Source organism: Ahaetulla prasina, chromosome 2 (genome assembly GCF_028640845.1).
Source record: "Ahaetulla prasina isolate Xishuangbanna chromosome 2, ASM2864084v1, whole genome shotgun sequence".
Lineage (NCBI taxonomy): Eukaryota > Metazoa > Chordata > Lepidosauria > Squamata > Colubridae > Ahaetulla > Ahaetulla prasina.
The window spans coordinates 245,139,212-245,161,244 of record NC_080540.1 but is presented as its reverse complement, the minus strand read 5'-3'; the positions used below and the strand labels follow the sequence as shown (position 1 = coordinate 245,161,244).

Sequence of the window (22,033 nt, the reverse complement as noted above, 5' to 3'; positions counted from 1 at the left end):
CTTCATAGTGGGTGTCTGTCTGCTGTATGTATGGATTGGAGGGGTTTGAAATGGATAATGTTGCAGCTGCGATCTGGCTTCTGGTCCTTGGTCGTGCTTCCTGATCAGTGTGGGTTTGGGTCTGCTTTCTGGGTGGATGTGTGGTAGTGACATCCTGGGTGGACCTCGTGAGTGTGGGTCTGGTGTCATTCCTCATGTTAGAGACTCGTTTGCCAATAAGGGCGGGTTTCCAAATGGCTGGTAGGCGGGAGGCATCATCTCGTTTGTTCATGCTGTGTGGGCGTTTTTCTATCTCGATGGCTTCTCTGATTATTCTGTTGTTAAAGTGTTCAGTTTTGGCGATAGTTCTGGTCTTTTTAAAGTCAATATCGTGTCCTGTGGCTTTAAGGTGTTGGACCAGGGAAGAAGTTGGTTCCTCTTTTTTGACTGAGTTCTTGTGTTCTTCAATGCGTGCACTTATTCTTCTGTTGGTTTGTCCGATGTATGTGGTGGGGCATGCGGTGCATGGGATTTCATATACTCCTTGATTTTCTAACTCAATTTTGTCTTTGGGGTTTCTTAGGATGGTGGATATTTTTTGGTTTGTGCAGAATGCTGTCTTGATGTTGTGTTTGTGGAGGATCTTGCTGATTCTGTCTGTGGTGCCTTTTATATATGGGAGGAGGGCTGTGCCGTTTTCTTGTTCTCTGTCTTGGGTTTTAGTGGGGGGTTCTTTTTGGATTAGTTTGGTAATCTTATTTCTCTGGAATCCATTGGATGTTAGTACGTTTGTGAGAGTGTGTAGTTCAGTTTTTAGGTGTTGTTCGTCAGCTAAGTGTTTTGTTCTAGAGATGAGTGTCTTGGCTACGGAGTTGATCTGTGCTGGGTGGTGGTGTGAGAGTGCGTGCAGATAGCGGTCCCTATTAGACCTCCCTGAAACTTTTGAGCGTCTGGAAGTGAGGCCCTGCATAAGCTCAGCCCACCTACCTCGAGAGCCTTTAGCTCAGCCTAAATTCACCTTCCCTCCCGCCAGAGAGAGAGAGAAATTACTGAAGCTCGAAGCCGTTCCGATGAACGCAGAAAACCCTCCCTTCCCTCTTTCGGACGGCAGGGAGTTCAGGCAGCACCAGGAGCTTGGGGGGAATCGCAACTCCCCCCTCCAATCGACCTTTCCCGCCAACAGAGGCCTACGCTGCCTCCAGCAGCTTCTATTCCTCCTGGTTGGGCGTTTTATCCTGGACAAGGGTGGATCCAATACCAATGGCAACCAGCCAGTTCAGCACCTTTCTTTCCTGGGGGCCCCACGCCGATGTTTGTTTCATCAGCTGAAGCATTTCAAGGACTTCCTTCTCAGCAGCCAGGGGGAATTCCACCCCCCTTTACAGCTCAACAACCAGCCACAACAGCAACGGCCCCGCCCCCGCAAATCCCTCTTCAGCCGCAAGCAGGCCAGCTAAACCCCCCTGCACCCCCTCCCCCAACCCCTCCCCCTTTCAAACCAACCTTTGATGGGAATCCACACCACCTGGCTTACTTTCTCAGCAGAATTGAGGCTTACGTTGAACAATATAGACATCAATACCCATCAGAAAGAAGCCTAATCAACGCCATCTCATGAATTTGTATGGGATTTCAGAAGAGTTGCTGGCAATCTTAGACATTGGCCAGAACAAATTATTCTCCACTACTTCAAAGACGCGATTGATCAAAACATCAGAAAAGCCTGCTCCACCAGAGGAATCCCAGAACAACTTAATGCCTGGTACAACGTGTCCATCGCTCTGGACAGAGAATTCAACCCCCTCCAAAGCCAACCACCAACTACAACTCCACAACGACCACCTACAAGATCCTCTCTCTCAAGACCAACCCCACCCTCCACCTTTCAACCTTCAACAATAATCAAATGCTACTGTTGTGGAAAACTAGAACATCAAGCGTCAGTTTGCCTAGCCCCAACACCCCTCCCACAGTATCGACTCTTTGTTTTCTTTCCTAGGATATAGCTTCTTTTCCAAGGGGGGACGCCTGTCAGGCCTGGAAACCATATTAGACTTTAGGTTTCCAGACGCTGCCACATTTTTCCCCTGAGGGGAAGAAGGGGGGCTGAGGGGTATGGTAACATTCTTCAGACGGTCAAGGTCGGATGGGGTTCACATCTGCAGGAAGAGTGGCAAGAAGATATTCGAATGGACTGGGAGAACGTGGGACCATGTGACCATCAAAGGGGTCAGGGGGGTGGGACTCTTGGGGTTTGTATAACTGGGGAAAAGAATCCGGAACTTCAGTTTTGGAATTGCACTCATCGTGTGCCAGTCTCCTCATGCTAGTAAAGAACTCTGGAAAAGAAATGTCTCTGAGTTTCTTTTACGCAGAAGAGGTATTTCTGGAACCTTGACAATGACACCAGACCCACACTCACGAGGTCCACCCAGGATGTCACTACCACACATCCACCCAGAAAGCAGACCCAAACCCACACTGATCAGGAAGCACGACCAAGGACCAGAAGCCAGACCGCAGCTGCAACATTATCCATTTCAAACCCCTCCAATCCATACATACAGCAGACAGACACCCACTATGAAGATGTAGCACGACCACAAACACGAAGCCAAACAACAGCAATGCAGCTCACCAGCTCAAATCCCCCTGCAGCTCAGACTAATCTGAGCACAACCAAGCCCCCACCCAAACAGGACACACCCCCAGCCAATCAGTGCACACACAAAAAAAACCCCCATCCAATCAGAGCACAGCCAAGCTCCCACCCAATCAGTTCAAACCCCCACTAGCAGTTAAAAAGGAAGAAACAGCTGCAATCGCACATTGCTCCCAGAAGCACGAAGCTGAAGCCTGAAGATGACGAATGAGATTTCGTCGAAACGTCGCCAAGACACTTCCAATTTTATGCGGGAGAAAACCCGAATAACCATAGCCTGAAGATGACGAATGGGATTTCGTCGAAACGTCACCAAGACACTTCCAATTTTACGCGGGAGAAAACCCGAATAACCAAAGACCTACATACAAACACCCGCGAAAACCTCAGAAAACAAATATACACACACACACACACACACACACACACACACACTCATTCTGTAGCCACTGATCTCCAATTTCTTGTATAGTGTTTTGATAACCAACATAGATTTTTGTGGGTTGATTTTATCTGGCTATCAGCCAGCTGTAGGAGAGGTTTTGATAGAAATAGAGGAAGGAAAACCAAATGGAAGTCGTCACATTCTTTTTTGAAAATCCATTGGAGGGGGAAATTCCTGCTTCTGCTTTGTTCTTTAGAGTTTGAAGGTTCCATGTTAGCTGTTTCAGGATCCTTGGAATTTCACTTCCTATATTATGTTTTTTATAATAAATAAATTCTAAGAAAAAGTAAATATAAAAATAGTTTAGTGACCAGGATGAAGTTTTCATTAGTCAGTTTCCTCTAATACAGGTAGTTATAGAATCATGTCATGGGAAGAGATTTTGAAAGTCTTCTAGTAGGTACTTGACTTACCTCCCCCGCAATTACATGTCTGCATTTTACAACATTTTTACCAAATAGCACTTAGTAATAGCACTTAGATTTATATATTGCTTCATAGAGCTTTTACAGTCCTCTCTAAGCAGTTTACGGAGTCAGCATTTTGCCCCCAACAATTTGGGTCATCATTTTACCCACTTCAGAAGGATGGAAGGCTGAGTCAACCTTGAGCCAGTGAGATTTGAACTGCTGAACTGCAGCTAACAGTCAGCTGAAGTAGCCTGCAGTGCTGCACTCTAACCACTGCGCCCCCTCTGCTCACTGTTCTGCCTTTTATTTCATTTTCTGCAAAATAGGGCCACAATGAATCATTGGTTTGCTTAATGACTGTAGTTTTTATATATTGATGTGGCAAAAAAGGTTATAAAATCAGATTAATCATGTGGATGATCTGTTTTATGACCATCATAACACTCCCTTAGGTGAGATGGGCCATGTAGAAATGTAATTAATAAATATTTGTTACCAATTTTCTAGTAGCTGTAAAGCCAGTAGCTCTATTGTAAGCTAATAATTTTCATGTTACAGTACTTGATAAACGTTTCATAGATTTTCTCCTTATATTCCCATATATCCAATTTTGCCTTTATTCTTTCAGGAATAGGATATAAAATTAAACCAGTGTTTACCTGATTCTCTTCATCTCCAACTTTCCTCTTGGTTTGCAAATCTTTCTATCCCAGCTCTAGGGTGGAGTATAGATGAAATACTTGGCATGTATAGTTTTATACTTGCCCAAGATTTTAGTTTAGTTTTTCCTTCTAAAATGCAGGTTATATTTAAGTGTAACATCTCTGTTAACTTAATTAAAAGCATTTGAACCAAAAGTGCTTGCACTGCACAAGAAGTTAAGAGACTGTAGCTAATATGTTTATAGGCTAATGATACTAGGCAGCAGATTTTAATCTTCAACCTAATATAAATTAGGGGCATTTCATGCCATAATATAATTCTACTTAAACACGCTATAACATAAGACTTCTCCATTCTTTCCTTGCTAAAATCCTAACAAGACTAAGCACGCATTAAATATCTTCAGAACACAGTTTTGATAAACTTTGCTATATCAATGAAATCTACATACCTGCAAATAAATACCAGTAGCAATAGACTTATATATCACTTCACAGTGCTTTACAGCCCTTTCTAAACAGAGTCAGCATTGTTCCCCAACAATCTGGATTTTTATTTTACCTACCTCGGAAGGATGGAAGGCTGAGTGCCAAATTGCACAGTCTGCAGTCAGCAGAAGTAGCCTGCAGTACTGCACTCTAACCACTGTGGCTCATTTGTTGCCGTTATTAGATTTTGTGTGATTTCACTGTAATTGAAGAGCTTTATTTATTGAAAAGGTGAACATGAAATACAAACATGTTTAGAACAAAATTAGCTCCAATCAATATATTTTGTATCTGAAATCTCAATTCCAGCAGTGCCCAAGAGCAAACCCAGATTGGATATACATATTGTACTGGTAATTAAAACAAGTAAACAATTGTGCGAGTAATCTTTTGATTTGTACAATCTCAGTTTCATCAACTCACAGTTGCCTATCAAATAAAGCACAACATATATGCAACTCACCCATATGAATTAGATTTTTCCTAAATTGTAAAGTTTTAAAGCAAAAAGAATAACTTTTCCAGCAGGTACCTGTATCTTTTATTTGGCCTTTCTTTCTTTTTTACACTTCTGATTTTTTCCATAAATAAACCAATTTATCTACATTAATAGCAGCAGGGATATTACTGCATCACTGTGTTATCCTGGGAGCAGTTTGGGGGGAAAAGCTATGTCACAACTCTTGGAACAGCTGGATCTTTATGATGTTTCTTAATATCAAATATTAAAAATTAGAATAAGCCTGTTTCATTCCAAACTTTTTGCTGTACCTAAAGTTAATTTGTTGCAAATTAACTTTAAGTTAATTAGTTTTCCACATTCTTAATCTTTGAACTGAACTTCTGATTTGTTTTAGCTATGCAAAAAAAGAATCTGATCTGAATTGTGCTCTGGCAAAGCTTCGGGAATTTGAAGCTTCTCTAAATGCAAAAGAAGCAGCCCTTGCTACAGCACTTGGTGATAAAAAAAGTCTGGAAGGGGAGCTTGAGGACTTAAAGGATCAGATTACTCAGGTAAGTCATAAACAGTTATATTTTCAAACAGTTGTTTTTTGGATTCTTATTGCAGTGGATGTCATAATTGGTATAAATATGTACTACTTGACTACAGTATATAATTTAGAAAAATAATCTGCCATTGCTATTAAACTGTTTTACTAAAGTAGCAACTATATACTGTATATTCCAAATAGTTTACATTTTCAGTGATTGTCTGTTATGTGTGTAAGGCTTTGGCCTATACATTGTTTTTTCTTTAGGATTATATCAAGAAGATTTGATAGTTTAATCATAGCTAAAATGTTGCATCTCGATTTTAATAAAGTAGGGTTCTTTAAATTAAGTATACCATATTTTTCGGAGTGTAAGACGCACCTTAGTTTTTGGGGAGGAAAATAAGAAAAAAGCTGATTGGCAGCTGGATTAATTTTCAGAAAAAAAGCCTCTGAAGCTCTGTTTGGGGGCTTCGTTTCTGAAGCTTCGTTTCTGATGCTGTTTCAGTCTCTGAAACCTCCATTTGAGAAGCTGGGCGGGGCTACATTTGGAGTATAAGACGTATCCAGATTTTCACCCTCTTTTTTGGAAGAAAAAGGTGCGTCTTATATTCCAAAAAATATGGTAGTTAAAACTAGAATAGCCATAGTTTACTGAGTTTAATTTAAAATGGAAGTCTCTAGAGCAGGGGTGTCAAACTGGATTTCTTCAAGGGCCGGATCAGCATTGCAGTTCTCCGGTGGGGGATGGAGAGCAGGGGGGAAGGGAACGGATGCCTCCTGCAGCACCCTGCCAGCCAAAATGGCGCATGGGGGCCTCTCTGCCCCGTTTTTGGCCTGAACGGCCACCTGCAGCATTTTGCCAGGCAAAATAGGGTGCGGGGGGCCATGCACACACCCCCGCACCTTGTTTTCAGTTTCTATGGTCTCTAGCAGCACTCTTCCTGCCAAAAGTGGGCTGCGTGGAGGCCCCCCGTGAGATTCATTTTTGGTGAGCCTGGTCTCTAGCAGCCCTTTGCCAGACAAAAATGGATTTGGCTGACGTAGGCACAGTGGGCCAGTCCTTTGATATTTCCAGGCTGGCACCATGGGCCAGATTTAAGCATCCTTTGGACCGGATCTGATCCGCGGGCCTTGAGTTTGACACCCCTGCTCTAGAGATATGGTCCCTGTTCATACCAGAGGAAAAAAATCCTTGCCAAACATGAGCCCTGACTCATTCACAGAATTGTCTTCTCTGAAGAGGTCATCTATACAAGTAGTCCTTGACTTAGAACAGTTCATTTAGTGACTGTTCAAAGTTATAACAGCATTGAAAAAAGTGACTTACGATAGTTTTTCACACTTAACCATTGCAGCATCCCCATGGTCACATGATCAAAATTCAAATGCTTGGCAACTGGTTCATATTTATGACGGTTGCAGTGTCCTGGGGTCATGTGATCAGCTTCTGCAATCTTCTGGCAAGCGAAATCAATGGGGAAGCCAGATTCATTCAACAAGTGGGTGACTAACTTAACAAATGCAACTTAATAACTGTGGAAAGAAAAATTGTAAAATGGGGCAAACTTACTTAATAAATGTTTCACTTAGCAACATAAATTTTGGGCTCAATTGTGGATGTTTCTTGAGGACTACCTGTAATTGCAGTAGCTGCCAGAGGAAGCAATTCTTCCATTATGCTTAGATCCAGTCTACAATTACCTGAGTTATCATTCATCACAAAGAAGAATGATTTTGAACTGATAGTCAAGGTTAATAAATCTTGCTTAAAAGTAAGTGATATTGAAATTCCTAAATAGAATATATTTAAATGAAATATGTTTAAATTAATAAATCCTTGATTGTATACACAGGAGATCAATATATGTGAATTGGATAGGCCTCCACTTTCAACCGTAATGGAGCCTACCCATTACATTTGTAAGTTATGGGGTCATAAAACAGGTCATGCATGTGACTAACCCAGTTTTATAACGTTTGTTGCTGCAATCATTAAAGGCACTGCAGTTGTTAAGTGAACCATTTATTTGCTATGGACAAATAACTGGAAGTAATGCAGGTTTGCAACTGAAATGTCGTAAAATGCAGTTGCATAATTGGTGGATGCTGCAAATGGCCATAAATGTGGACCAGTTGCTGAGACTCTGAAATATGTAGCTGTCTGAACATCAGAATAGCATCATAGGCACCCGTAAGGAAGTCTATCATTACTTAATATGGTCACTAAGTGACCAGTTTTAAGTTGCGAAGTTGTATACTTAGATTTTAGAAATTAAAAAATCTGAAATATTTATAGTACTAAGCAGGTTTTGAATACTGTAATGCTGAATATGATACTCGATCAGATGATACTTTATTCTCTTCTGTAGTGGTATTTTGGCGAATTTGTGCTATAATTTTATTTTAATATTCCTTTCAAGCTTGAAGCTGCTTTAACAGCTGCCAAGAAACAATTGGTGGATGAAACATTATTGAAAGTGGATCTCGAAAACCGCTGCCAAAGTTTGATTGAAGACTTGGAATTTCGAAAAAATATGTATGAAGAGGTAATGAGTTGAGATTCTAAAGCCAAAATATTTTTTCAGCTAGGTTAGCTAAACCATTATTTTATCTATAATGTTTGTGCTCACAGATCCTTTGAGCACATCTTTGTCATTAACATGGCAAAGTGCATATTGCTAGCCTCTGTTACCAGTAGAAGTAGTTTTGAGGAGGATTGCTAACATGGGAAAAGTTGAAGATCCTAACCTTGTAACCCAGTATTACAGCCCTAACATAATATGACAGCCTGATAAGATTCCTACTTTTTTAAAAAAAGTGAATGCTTTTAATATAACTTTATTTATTTATTCTTAGGAAATAAATGAAACAAGAAGGAAACATGAGACTCGCCTTGTTGAGGTGGACTCTGGGCGTCTGATAGAGTATGAATACAAACTGAGTCAAGCACTGAAAGAAATGAGAGAGCAACATGATGCACAAGTGAAACTTTACAAAGAAGAGCTTGAAGAAACATACCATGCCAAAGTACCCACACTTGAATATTTTCAATTTTTTTGACTAGCTGAAAACTTTCCAATGCAGATGATATCTTGACTGTAGAAACGATAAACTAGAATTCTGACTAGTTAAAAATTGTTGCAAGTTTTGTGTTCTCTTAGCTCCTGCTACAGTGCTAAATAACATATTACTGTTGGTACTACCTTTGCTTTCTTTTAGCATAGTCATTTAATTATCTTTGCAGGTTTTGTATTTCTCCACTTCTTTCTATTTTGCTTTCTCGGGGTACTGCAATGTACACTATCCAGACTTTTTTTTGTCTTTCTTATCAGCAATTGTTAAGTCTGGGTGTTATGTGTCAGCTATTTATCTATTTGAATTCTAAAATCTCAGTGCACCTTATTTTAATTTTTAGTTCTTTATCTATTAGTGGTCTAATTAGTTCTTATTATTTCATTTTTCTTTAATTTCAGTATTGTAGCTTACCATTTTCTCTAAAAATGCAACAAAAAAATCTCTTCTTTCCATAGCTCATCTATAATCCTATAGGTCATCATTTAGTGCTGATCAAGAAAAGGCCATTAAAAGCTGCTAGAAACAATTTTTTTAAAGCTTGGTTGAATAAATTTATTCAATCAATCAATACAGCCAATGTTATAAATGTTTTTAATTTTTTGAAGTTTATTATTTTTAAGTAGTGTCCCAGAAACTGATTTTTTTCATTCTCTTTTGTAATTTCAAAACAAAATTGTCCAAAGTTCTGAGTGAAATCTACACATCTGTTGCACTTCAGAATTATTATTGATATGTCCCTTTTAGTTATTATAACATCAACTTGTTTCATTTGTAAATTCTACATACCATCTTAGTCAATACTGTATCCAGTTAATTTTAAATCCATGTCCAAAGCAGTCTGATTCTCAATTGTATCCTTTTTGAGCTCATTTTTCTAATATCAGACAATCTAAAAAGAAAGTTCTGAGTACATTGTAAAACATCCTTGAATTCTTCTGAGTTAAAATATTTTCCTCCATTTTGTATTAATGGCTCTTCTTTGATCATAATCTTTAGTTCTTTCTGATTTCTTCTAGTAACCTGTCTTCAAATCTATTCTGACAATGTTTTTCTCTAATCCACAATATCTGCCCAAGGAAAGATTTCTTACATTTTTCAATCGGAATAGAGCTGGAAGGGACCTGCCTTGTTTTCACTGTTAGAAAGTTTCTCCTTAATTCCAGTTGCTCCTTTCCTTGATAGTTTCCATCCATTGTTTCTTGTCCTGCCCTCAGGTGCTTTGAAAAATAAGTTGCTCCCCTCTTCTTTGTGGCAACCTCTCAAATACTGGAACACTACTATCATGTTCCTTCCAGTCCTTCTTTTCTCTAGACTAGCCAAACCCAAATCTTGCAACTGTTTCTTCATATGTTTTAGACTCCAGACCTTTAATCATCTTAGTTGCTCTTTTTTTGCACTTTTTCCAAAATCTCAACATCCTTTTTGTAAGGTGGTAACCAAAACTGGATGCAGTATTCCAGGTGTGGCCTTACTAAGATTTTATAAAGCAAAGTCAAAAATAAAGTCTTACTAAGACTTTATAAAACTTCATGTAATTTTGATTCTATGCCTCCGTTTAACAACCATGGATTGTTAATTTAATTTTAAGATTGTTAATTTAAATTCAAAATCTTCATATATTTTAATAGGATTTTAAACAAACCACAGAAAACATTCTTATAATTCCTAATCTTATTGTCAATCAATCCAGTCTGTTAGTACATTTAAAAACTTTCCAGAATCAGTATCCTAATCACCCTTTTGTTGCTTATTTCTAAATAAAAATTTCTTGTAAGTTCTTAAGCTTACATGAAACTTCTTTAGCTGAATATTAAAAGAAACTCACCAGGGTAATAAAATGTATCCTGAAGATTGTTAAAATCCAGACAGTCTATGGCCATACTACCCTGAAAGCGCCCATCCCGTCTGATACAGTGAAAGTAATTAAGAAGGAAAGAAAGGGTGAACTCAGCATCTCCTTTGAAGGCTCTGATTGCAACTTGTGCAAAACTGACCCAGCTCCCCAAGCTCTAAAACCACTGGAAGATTCTCTCCTTAATCCAGAGAAGAATTTGAGGAGTGGATTCATTCCTCTTTTCTTTCCACAGAGATTGGTCATTGACCCAGCTCTCTTGCAGAGTCATCTTCAGTTCACCATTCTTCCTGTGGAAGTTGGAGGTCACCTCCCCCCCCGTTTACATGTTTCCCAAATTCTGTATGAGAAACTAAAAGGGCTCTTCAACATGATAATGCATTTCATTCAGTGTTCTTCTTGTTGAGGAAGTCCTAGCATGGCTAACATTTGCTTTCCCCTGACTATCATTAGTAGATAAAGGAATTACATGCTTACTATGTTTTGTTGTCTGTGTGTTTAGCCCTAAAGTATAACAGCACAGAGTGTTCTTAAAGCAGTAGATAACTTATTTCATGTGTTTGCACTGGATTTTTTAAACAAACAAGCTGAAATTGTTGAATAACTGTAATTTCACTGAACTGGAATATTTTTTAAAACCATTAAGCACCAGTTTGCTGCCCTTTTCCAGTGAACTGTTAACACCCTGTTATATCTGCTTATTAAATATTGAATTAATAATTATAGTGAAAATGTTGCCGTTTGGAAAAAAAAATAGTAATCTGAATACTTCTGATGGTTGGAAGATCATTCACCAGCAAAATATTACGTAAATTCTTTGTTGTCATCTTGCCAGCCTGAGAGGTTTCCTGTATTACATAACTTAATTCTGTTACAGATTTTTTAAGAGTAAGTACTTGTTACTATATTTGTTGGCAAAGTAACTGGAATGCTTTCTCTGTGCTTTTCTGTAGCTTGAAAACGCAAGATTCTCCTCTGAAATGTGCAGCTCAGCTGCTAACACCGTAAGAGAAGAACTTACAGAAAGTCGCATGCGCATTGATAGCCTCTCTTCCCAACTGTCTGCTTTACAAAAAGAGGTAAGGAATTTAAGATTCTAAGTGAATACTAGCAGGTCTTAACTAGATTGGATTTGTATTTCTCTCTGACAATTAAAAATGGAAGACAATATATCTCAATTGTATTACTTTTCAGGACAAGGGATTATTTTGCTTTTATTGCAAATACCAATGAGGGAGTTTCTTGGTCTTCCTTCTGCTTTTAAGAGAAGAAAGAGGGTGACAGAATAGAATTGTGTCTGTCAGCAGTCAATCCTCCTTAATCATTTTGGGGTGAATGTTAGACACATCTGAATTGGGATGTTTTCCACTGAATAAATTGTGCTGATTCTTTTGTAGTTAATTTAATTTTAATTCTTAATTTGTGCTTTTTAAATTAATTCTACTTAATGTATTTTAGTTCCCATGTTTTGCACAGTAGGTATCCTTATCAAAATGATTGCTTTGGCTTTTGACTGACTTGGTTGTGTAAAAGCAAAAGTAGTACTATCAGAGAAGAGTGAGCAATGTTTTTAACATAAATTACTTTTCTTTAAAAATATTTTTCTTATTTTATTTGAGGAAAATAATATAAAATTATGCTAACAAAAAGTTGAATATTTTAAACTACATTTGGTATAAATCACCTCAGTAAAGTTATTTTAAAATAAGTACCTATTTTAAAATATAATGCAGCATACAATATATGAAATGGCTTTTATAGGAAGAGATACTCAATTTGCTTTAGGGTAAAGAATACTTAATCCTTATATTGTACTGTGTTATATTTAGTATTTACTCGAGATCTTAATGTATGGGAAAATAGCTGAATTCTGAATACTTCTGATGGTTGGAAGATCATTCACCAGCAAAATATTACGTAAATTCTTTGTTGTCATCTTGCCAGCCTGAGAGGTTTCCTGTATTACATAACTTAATTCTGTTACAGATTTTTTAAGAGTAAGTACTTGTTACTATATTTGTTGGCAAAGTAACTGGAATGCTTTCTCTGTGCTTTTCTGTAGCTTGAAAACGCAAGATTCTCCTCTGAAATGTGCAGCTCAGCTGCTAACACCGTAAGAGAAGAACTTACAGAAAGTCGCATGCGCATTGATAGCCTCTCTTCCCAACTGTCTGCTTTACAAAAAGAGGTAAGGAATTTAAGATTCTAAGTGAATACTAGCAGGTCTTAACTAGATTGGATTTGTATTTCTCTCTGACAATTAAAAATGGAAGACAATATATCTCAATTGTATTACTTTTCAGGACAAGGGATTATTTTGCTTTTATTGCAAATACCAATGAGGGAGTTTCTTGGTCTTCCTTCTGCTTTTAAGAGAAGAAAGAGGGTGACAGAATAGAATTGTGTCTGTCAGCAGTCAATCCTCCTTAATCATTTTGGGGTGAATGTTAGACACATCTGAATTGGGATGTTTTCCACTGAATAAATTGTGCTGATTCTTTTGTAGTTAATTTAATTTTAATTCTTAATTTGTGCTTTTTAAATTAATTCTACTTAATGTATTTTAGTTCCCATGTTTTGCACAGTAGGTATCCTTATCAAAATGATTGCTTTGGCTTTTGACTGACTTGGTTGTGTAAAAGTAAAAGTAGTACTATCAGAGAAGAGTGAGCAATGTTTTTAACATAAATTACTTTTCTTTAAAAATATTTTTCTTATTTTATTTGAGGAAAATAATATAAAATTATGCTAACAAAAAGTTGAATATTTTAAACTACATCATTTGGTATAAATCACCTCAGTAAAGTTATTTTAAAATAAGTACCTATTTTAAAATATAATGCAGCATACAATATATGAAATGGCTTTTATAGGAAGAGATACTCAATTTGCTTTAGGGTAAAGAATACTTAATCCTTATATTGTACTGTGTTATATTTAGTATTTACTCGAGATCTTAATGCATGGGAAAATAGCTGAATTCTGAATATTAAAAAGAATTGTTCTGCAAATGAGATTGTTTTGTAATCATTCAGTGATATGCATGGCTTATTCTTGCCCCAAACAGGAAATCTGTATGTTTATTTCCTTTTGTGTTAGCTTGCTTAATAATCAGTGGAAATGCATTTTTGGGGACAAATTAATTCCGTCATGCTAGTTATTTTATGTACAAAACAGATATAAAATTATTTCATGTCTTTCGGTTTCTGTTTTTAATAGCAGCTTTCCATGTACCTCAGAAATTCTCAGAAATTAAATTGCTGAGGTTTTTGCTTTGTTTGTAATTTTTAGTCTAGAGGATGGCTAGAGAGAATGCAAGAACTGGAAGACATCCTGGCTAAAGAAAGGGATACCTTCCGCAGGACACTCTCTGACAAAGAGAGAGAGATGGCAGAGATACGAGATCAGATGCAACAGCAGTTGAATGATTATGAACAACTGCTAGATGTAAAATTGGCTCTGGATATGGAAATCAATGCCTATAGGAAGCTGTTGGAGGGTGAAGAAGAAAGGTAATGTAAAGACCATTTAATCTTTCTATTCACTAAACACTTACTCATCTCTGAAGGTCAGGAGAGACCTTGATGAAAAAAGATATGTGTATGGTTTTAACAACAGTCAAAATGGAAAAGATCCTCTTTGCCAAATTTTCTCCTAGGATTTCTGTGATCAGTCTTACATTGGTTGACTTAGCCATGTATATGTAAAACAGCTAAAGTCCAACTAAAACTCTTGCTGTAAGGAAGTATATAGTATAAACAACAGTACTGAAATAGTATTGATCTGGATTTTGTAAGTATTCTAATCACTGGGGAAAATTGCTCTTGGTATAGGGAATTGTTTTGCTAATGGGAAATTACAGGTAGTCCTCAACTTAACAACTACAGTGGAGCCCAAAATGTATGTTGCTAAATGAGAAATTTGTTAAGTGAGTTTTGTCCCATTTTACAACTTTTCTTGCCACAGTTGTTAAGTGAATCAGTGCAATTGTTAAATTAATAACATAGTGGTTAAGTGAATCTGGTTTCCCCATTGACTTTGCTTGCCAGAAGGTTGCAGAAGGGGATTACATGATCCTGGACACAGCACAGGTCATAAATATGAGTCGTCACACATCCCAAGTATAAATCACATCGCTATAGGGATGCTGCAATGGTCATGAATGAAAAATGGTCATAAGTCACATTTTTCAAAGCTGTTGTAACTGAAAGGTCACTAAATGAACTGTGGTAAGTCGAGGATTACCTGTATTCGTTAAAATCATTTAATAAAAATACTTAATGGTAGCTGGTGTAGATCTGAAAACAAAACATTCTCGATGTCAGGACAAATTAGCTTGGATTTGCTGGATATCAGATCACTTCCACATGCATGTGCGCTTGTCACTAATCAGTTCAGAGAGAATTAAAGTGCAACTCTGGGTGTGTGCACAATGGAAAGTGTATTCTGGAAATTTTCCGAATTCAGCCCATAGGGTACTTAGATCTGTTCTGCAGGGCTACCCTGGAAACAGCAAAAGACCAGCCTGTGCCATTTTCTCTGGCAGAGGGTTGCAGGAGGCCATCACAGCCAGAAATGGAGCTTGGTTTTCGCTGGCAGAGCACTTGGGCCACCATAGGCGCCCCTGACATAAGTGACATTGAGCTGGTCCTGCCCCACCCACCCTGAGGTTAAACACAACCCTGATGCTGCCCTCAATGAAATCGAGTTTGACACCCCTGATCTAAATGAATTCTAGAGGAGACTAATCAGAAAAATTGAACAAGGCTTCAGCAGCCTCTCCCTTCCTCCTAAATTCTTAAATGGCCTGCAGGTCACCAGTTTGCCAATCTTACCTACGTCCTCTTAGCTACCACACCTGCTAATATTCTTGGATTTTTTTCCATCCAGTTGCCAAACCACTATTGCTTATGATGCTCGTGTATTGGTGTAAAAGTACTATACAATTCACAGACATGTTCGGGCACAGAAGAACTTGCATAGTTGTAAATATCGCCCTTTCTATATTTTTCAGCCTACTTGTCATGAGCTAGCAGTCTTGAGGTTTAGAAGAAGATTCATTGCTCCTTTTTCTTTCCTATTAGTTTTGTATTGCTTTGGTCATGTCTTGCATCTCCAACAGAAAATCCATGTGTGGCATATTTTTTTTCTCTACCACGCCATCTAAAATGTATGCTGCTAAAAGGACAATTTAATACATTATTCTTTGGCTATCCTTTATTTTAAAACTTCTTAAAAACTAGCCTCAGTTCATAATGTTGGTTATGCAGGGAGGGGTGGAGACAATAACAGAACTGTTTGTAGTTGAAAATGTATGTTAATTTAAATATAGATTAATTGACTTATTTTGTTCACAAACCTTACTATGAACTTTTACCAGCTCATAACACAGGATGGATGGAGACATGGTTAAAAAAAAAAAAAACTATTCATGAATTTGTCTCCTCAGGTTGAAACTTACTCCCAGCCCATCTTCTCGTGTAACTGTCTCTCGGGCATCATCAAGCCGTAGTGTTCGTACAACAAGGGGAAAGAGGAAGAGGGTTGATGTTGAAGAATCGGAGGCCAGTAGTAGTGTTAGTATCGCTCACTCAGCTTCTGCCACTGGAAATATCTGTATTGAGGAGATAGATGTAGATGGGAAATTTATCCGCTTGAAGAACACTTCTGATCAGGTATGTTAATTATGTACTAAGACATAGTATTGATTTGTTTTTGATTATATAGTATATATAAACTCAGCCAGTGAAAGGTTGTTTTAAATCTGTTTACTGAAAAGTTTTAGTTCTATAATCCCAGTGGTGACATATTTTATTACACAATTCATTCTTCTCCAATCTTCATGTGCCAAATTCCCTAATTCTCAGCAATTGCCATGCTGGCTAAGGACTATTTGGAATTGAAATTTATATAACTAGAGCTGTGATGGCGAACCTATGGCACACATGCCAGAGGTGGCATGCTGTGCCCTCTCTGATGGCATGCGAGCCATTGCCCCAGTTCAGCTGTACTTCGCATGCATGCGCACCTCCCACCAATCAGCTGGTTTTCGGGTCTGTGCTGTGCATGCATGGGGGTGGCGCATATGCGTGGGGTTGTATGTGGGGGTGGCACACAAGCGTGGGGATGGGTCTCATGCGCTGATCCGCACGTGCATTGCATTTTGGGGGTTTGGGCAGGCGCACTTTGGGCACTTGGTCCGGAAAAGGTTAGCCATAGTATATACTATACCCATGATGCCGGAGCCACAGGTGGCATGCAGCACCCTCTTTGTGGGCATGTGAGCTGTCGCCCCATTTTAGTTTCATGTATGTGCGCGTGCCTCCCACCGGCCAGCTGGCCAGCTGTCGGGTCTCTGCTACACGTGTGGGGGGGGGGCAAGTGCGAGGGGGGCATGCGCATTTCATTGGGGGGGGGGTTCAGGCATGTGCATGGTTCACATTTGCACACACACGCTTTTGGCACTCGGTCCGGAAAAGGTTAGCCATGACTGAACTAGAGGATGGATAAGGCTGACATAAGGTAGAGATGGGAACTTAAAGCCTTTCAGAAACTACAAATGTAGCATTATTTCATTGCCCATGATAAGGGAACTGTTGGAAGATGAAGTTAAGGGTTCTCTTAAAGTTTAGCTACAACGTATAGTGTTGCATGATTCATCTTTGTATGAATAAACTGCCAGTCTAGAAAAACTATTGTACTTATTCTTTGTTGATTGGTAAAAAGGATAGAGTATATGCAAAATATATTGTATATACTGGCAATTCTGTTAATCTGAATGGTTTAATGGGTAGAAATATATACTGTAGGTACTCACGGCTAAGCCAAGAATTTTAGGTTCCAAAATATACTCCAAAATTGGTTTGATCTATCTATAGACCAAAGTGTAGACCAGATTTTTTAAAGCCTATCACAGCATTAAAATTGTATAAATTGCAACATAAAAATTTGTCATTTCCTGCCTGTCACTATGGTTAAAAATTTAAAGTTAGATTTATCTGCAGATGATGCATTTTTGTGGTATTTTGGTTGAAATTTCAAGGTTTGGCTTATCCATATTCATGTATTGTAATTGCGTAATACAGATCTTTTTGTCCTCTGATTTAATTTAGGATCAACCAATGGGAGGCTGGGAGATGATCAGAAAAATAGGAGATGTTTCTGTGAATTATAAGTATACCTCAAGATATGTGCTGAAGGCAGGCCAGACTGTTACAGTAAGTGAGATAACTTTGTGGAACTCAAAATTTAGTTTGTTAATAAAATATATTAGTTGTTGTCCAGAACGCCCAGGTGGAATGGAATAATAACTAATTAAAATATGAGTAAATTAATTCTAATCAATATAATGAGTGTCATTCAGACTTTTTCCCCTAAGAAAATGAAGTCTGCTATTGATTATAGGTCAATGTCTTTAAACTGTTATTTTGCTTAAGGTTTCTGGCAATTTGTACCCAAAAAGTTTTGGTGTATTTTGTCTTTTAACCTTATATGTAAATTGAGATGCAAAGATACTTACTGGCAGATATATATTCATTTTGTACGATCTGTTTTATTTTTCTCAGATTTGGGCTGCTAATGCTGGAATAACAGCCAGTCCTCCCTCTGACCTCATCTGGAAGAACCAGAATTCCTGGGGCACTGGCAAAGATGTGAAGGTTGTTCTGAAAAACTCTCAGGGAGAGGTAACGTAGATACATATGACTCCATTACCTTGATACAATTTAATTTATTTTGTTAAGAAAGGATGTGACCAAATAGAGGAGCTGTGATTTTCCTTTTAATATATAGTATACCTCTCCAAGTGGGATTTATATATTTATAGCAGAAGTACATGCTTACTGTAGATAATAATAAAAAAAGTCCTGAAATAGTGTGAGTGATAATAACCCAGCAATGTCTATTATAGGAAGTTGCTCAGAGAAGCACCGTCTTCAAAACAACTTTACTTGAAGCTGAAGAGGGGGAAGAAGTAGAAGAAGAACCAGTTGAAGCTGTAGAAGAGGAAGATCTATTTCACCAGCAGGTATCCTTTAATTTCAAATATCTAAAAAAATTGTATCTTCTGAATAATGTAAGAGGTTTTGCAATAAACCAGGATACATTTAATTTTTTAACAAACCGACATGGAGATCTCACAAATGAAATAAATAAAATTCAAAGAATCTACTGCAGACTGAGATCCTGACAAGTTTTCTGACAGTTCCAGTTATAATGTGATATTAACGTTTGGTAGGGTTGCTGATTTTGGGCTGTTGGTAATCTAGAGCAGGGGTGTCAAACTCCTGTCGTTGTTATGTGATGTGCCATGACTTTCTTTCCCTTTGCTAAACCCATGGGCCGTGAGTTTGACACCCCAATCTAGAGCAGGGGTCTCCAGCCGTGGCAACTTTAAGCCTGGAAGACTTCAATTCCCAGTATTCCCCAGCCAGCTTTGGTGGCTGGGGGATTCTGGGAATTGAAGTCCTCCAGGTTTAAAGTTGCCACGGTTGGAGACCCCTGATCTAGAGGGTAAAGAAGGAACTATTAACTATCCATTTGAAAGATCAGTAGGGGAAGAAAGACCAATCACTCCATCCTCATTAGTAAAAGCCACAAGTGAAGAAACACCACCAGGCTGATTGATAAGCACATGAAATACGGCCAAGCAAATATCACTGTTAACCATCTTTAGTGCATGAGGTAGTAGAGAATGAACTGGGAAGAGTAGTACATTTGTGCTTGTTTATGTTCGAAATGCTTTTCAGTTGTTCCAGTTTTCCTCAGTGTACATTTAGTTTTCTGTTTAGCCAGTTCCTAATTTGAAATGAAATGTCCCAGTCTTTGCCTACACTTACTTTAGAGCAGTGTTTTCCAACTCTGGCAAGTTTAAGATGAGTGGATTTCAACTTCCAGAATACTCCAGGCAGCATGCTGCTTGGGAAATTCTGAGAGTTCAGGGACATATTTCTTAAAGTTGCTGAGGTTGGGAAATATTGGTCTAGATCATGGATCCCCAACTCCTGGCTGTGGCCTATTTAGAACCGGGCTGCATGAGAGGTGGTCTGGAATGCACACGCAGCTCCACTTCAGCAAGAGGTAAGTTAGCATGCATACATACCATCCCGCAGCCCGCTTCCTTGCCGCAGCTGGGCCGGACCGCTGAGCCACAAAGATTGGGAATCACTGGTCTAGATCATAGCCTGCTCCACAATTTTAATGTTTTAAGCATTGTTTACATAGACCTGGCCTAAAGGTGCTAAATTATAGTTATTAAAATAGTTTTGAGAGCCATAAGCAATATAATTGATCCAAGATTCCTTAGATTCAAGCCATTGTAAACAGCCATGGCACTCACTACGTGTAATATTTGTCTTGTGACCGTTCTGTATTTTTTTAAGGGGTGTGCACAAGGTAGAAAAGTTTTGCAGGGTTTTGTTTTTTTTGAATTCAAAATAAGCACTTGTGACTCAGAGGTTCGCATACCTCTGCAAATAATCATGTTTTAATAAACTGGAATATTTTGTTTGTTCCAGGGTTTGGCAGAAAAATGTTGGAGGGATCTTAAAGGGCTAGTGGAAAAAAAATTATGCACCTCTTCTGCCTTCACATGAGCTATGAGCTGCCTTGCCTGTCAAACCTCTCAGTGCCTTTCCCTATACTTGAATTCAACTGGAGAATCTACAAGTGGCAAGCATATACTGTGCTTCAGTCACCCCCCACATTCCAGATCTTCTCACCAATTTCTCTTCCATTCTCATCGTAGCCATTGCACATTATGCCCATACATTGAAGAGCAGCGAGTCCAACCGCTTTCCCCCCCTGACAGTATCTTCCTTTCCTTGTGTTTCCGTAGCTATAATCAAGTGGCCTTGCTTGCTTTTCCCAGTCATTCCAACACTATTATGCCTAGAACACTCCACATTTCAGGCCCACGTCTGGACAAAATACGTGCTTTATTCTAGACAAAGACACTCAAAACTGTTCTATCATGCTACAACCCCACTATTAAAAAATAGTTTCTAGCAACAATGTAGAATTAGTTGTATTTCAGCTTTTGCATATGAAAACTTGCTCAAGATTTTGAAGGAAGTAGTTGTCCATGTGTTTCTGATGCTGTATGTACAACGATATTCAAATATAGAGAGGAGAAATGCCTCCTATATAATAGCTGTCAAACAGAATTTATATTGCTTCATGCAAATAATTTTAATACTCTTGAATTGTTCCATGTTTTCGTCCTATGACAGAACATAAAATGCATTGGTAATAAGATCCAGACATGTTTATTATTTGTACTATTATAATTTGGGAAAAGAGGCAGATTATTCATTACATTGAATGTATATCAAACTGTACAGTTTTATATCAGTTGCAATCTTAACAATTTTTTATATTTAAAATAGGGAGACCCACGAGGAGCCAACAGAAGCTGTGCAATCATGTAAATGGCAATCATCTAGTCCTCACTTATGCTTATCCCTTCCTGCAGAGGAGAACCTTCTTGGAAGCACAACATATTTTTGTATTTCCTTTTGTGAATTTTAAAGCTGTGTCTGGCCTTAATTTCCTTTCTTCCAGAGGAGGAGGTTTTTGTATGTCAAATCATATATATAGCTTTTTGAAATGTGAACTATTGACACTGAACTATGTACTGTTTTTTCAAAAAAACAACCCTCATTTTTACGGTGGCCCTTTTTTAATATCCTTGTTAAAAAAATACTTGTGTGGGGTTTGGTTATTAGTCTAGCCATCTACTCTTTATCTTTTTACATTCTTACATGCTTTTTGGAAGGGGGAGGAAAGTGCTTTCAACAAATTTTTGTATGGAAAACTTTTGTATTTTAGCAATCAAGATACACAAATTTTACTCACGATATTTGTAAAGAAAATTGTCGTCCATTAGTTACATCATAAATAGAAGGATGAAGGACTCTATAAAACTATTTGACTAGTTTTACTTAGCAATTTAATCAGGAAATGGGCTTATGTTAATGTGTGATGTGTGTTTTTAAATTCTAGTGTAACTTGCATACTTTTTCATGTCATATTAACAATAAAAGCTATCTTAAGAAGGCTTGCATGTTAATACTTGGGGGGGGAGTTGAATTTTTAGTAAAAAGAAAATATAGAATAATGTTTGTTACTGAGGGAATCAATTGTTTAATAAGTGGGTATCTTAGGTTAATTGGTGTTTTTAGATTTTATAAAGTATTTGTCATCTTACCCATACATCCCATAAGAAAATGTGTTTTTTTTGTGGGGGCTGGATGGGACGGTTTAATCAGGAGTAGTAGTCATGGAAAATTAAAGAGGCTTACAAGGGAGAGAATAATGCTTACAATGCAGATCATTGAAAATGACATTGCTCTTTCTCCAAGAGAATAGAAAGCTCATATGACCTTGTATCCCTGCATAAGGCAGGCTTGCAGAGTAGGTAATGGCCTCCTACTCTGAAAGCCTGAATGGTCACACAAAGTCAGCT

General features: G+C 38.1%; 1 protein-coding gene across 1 annotated transcript in view; it reads left to right on the top strand.

Moving 5' to 3' along the window:
• LMNB1 (lamin B1) overlaps positions 1 to 21,625 on the top strand; it is a 28,940-nt gene extending 7,315 nt beyond the window's left edge. Inside the window, exons 2-11 of the mRNA XM_058166478.1 lie at positions 5,505 to 5,661; positions 8,063 to 8,188; positions 8,499 to 8,669; positions 11,523 to 11,648; positions 13,861 to 14,081; positions 16,019 to 16,244; positions 17,682 to 17,786; positions 18,135 to 18,254; positions 18,479 to 18,595; positions 20,955 to 21,625. Of these exons, the coding sequence (XP_058022461.1) occupies positions 5,505 to 5,661; positions 8,063 to 8,188; positions 8,499 to 8,669; positions 11,523 to 11,648; positions 13,861 to 14,081; positions 16,019 to 16,244; positions 17,682 to 17,786; positions 18,135 to 18,254; positions 18,479 to 18,595; positions 20,955 to 20,996 (1,411 nt within the window). The 3' untranslated portion in view covers positions 20,997 to 21,625. The remainder of the gene's footprint in view (positions 1 to 5,504; positions 5,662 to 8,062; positions 8,189 to 8,498; positions 8,670 to 11,522; positions 11,649 to 13,860; positions 14,082 to 16,018; positions 16,245 to 17,681; positions 17,787 to 18,134; positions 18,255 to 18,478; positions 18,596 to 20,954) is intronic.
• The last annotated feature ends 408 nt before the right edge of the window (positions 21,626 to 22,033 follow it).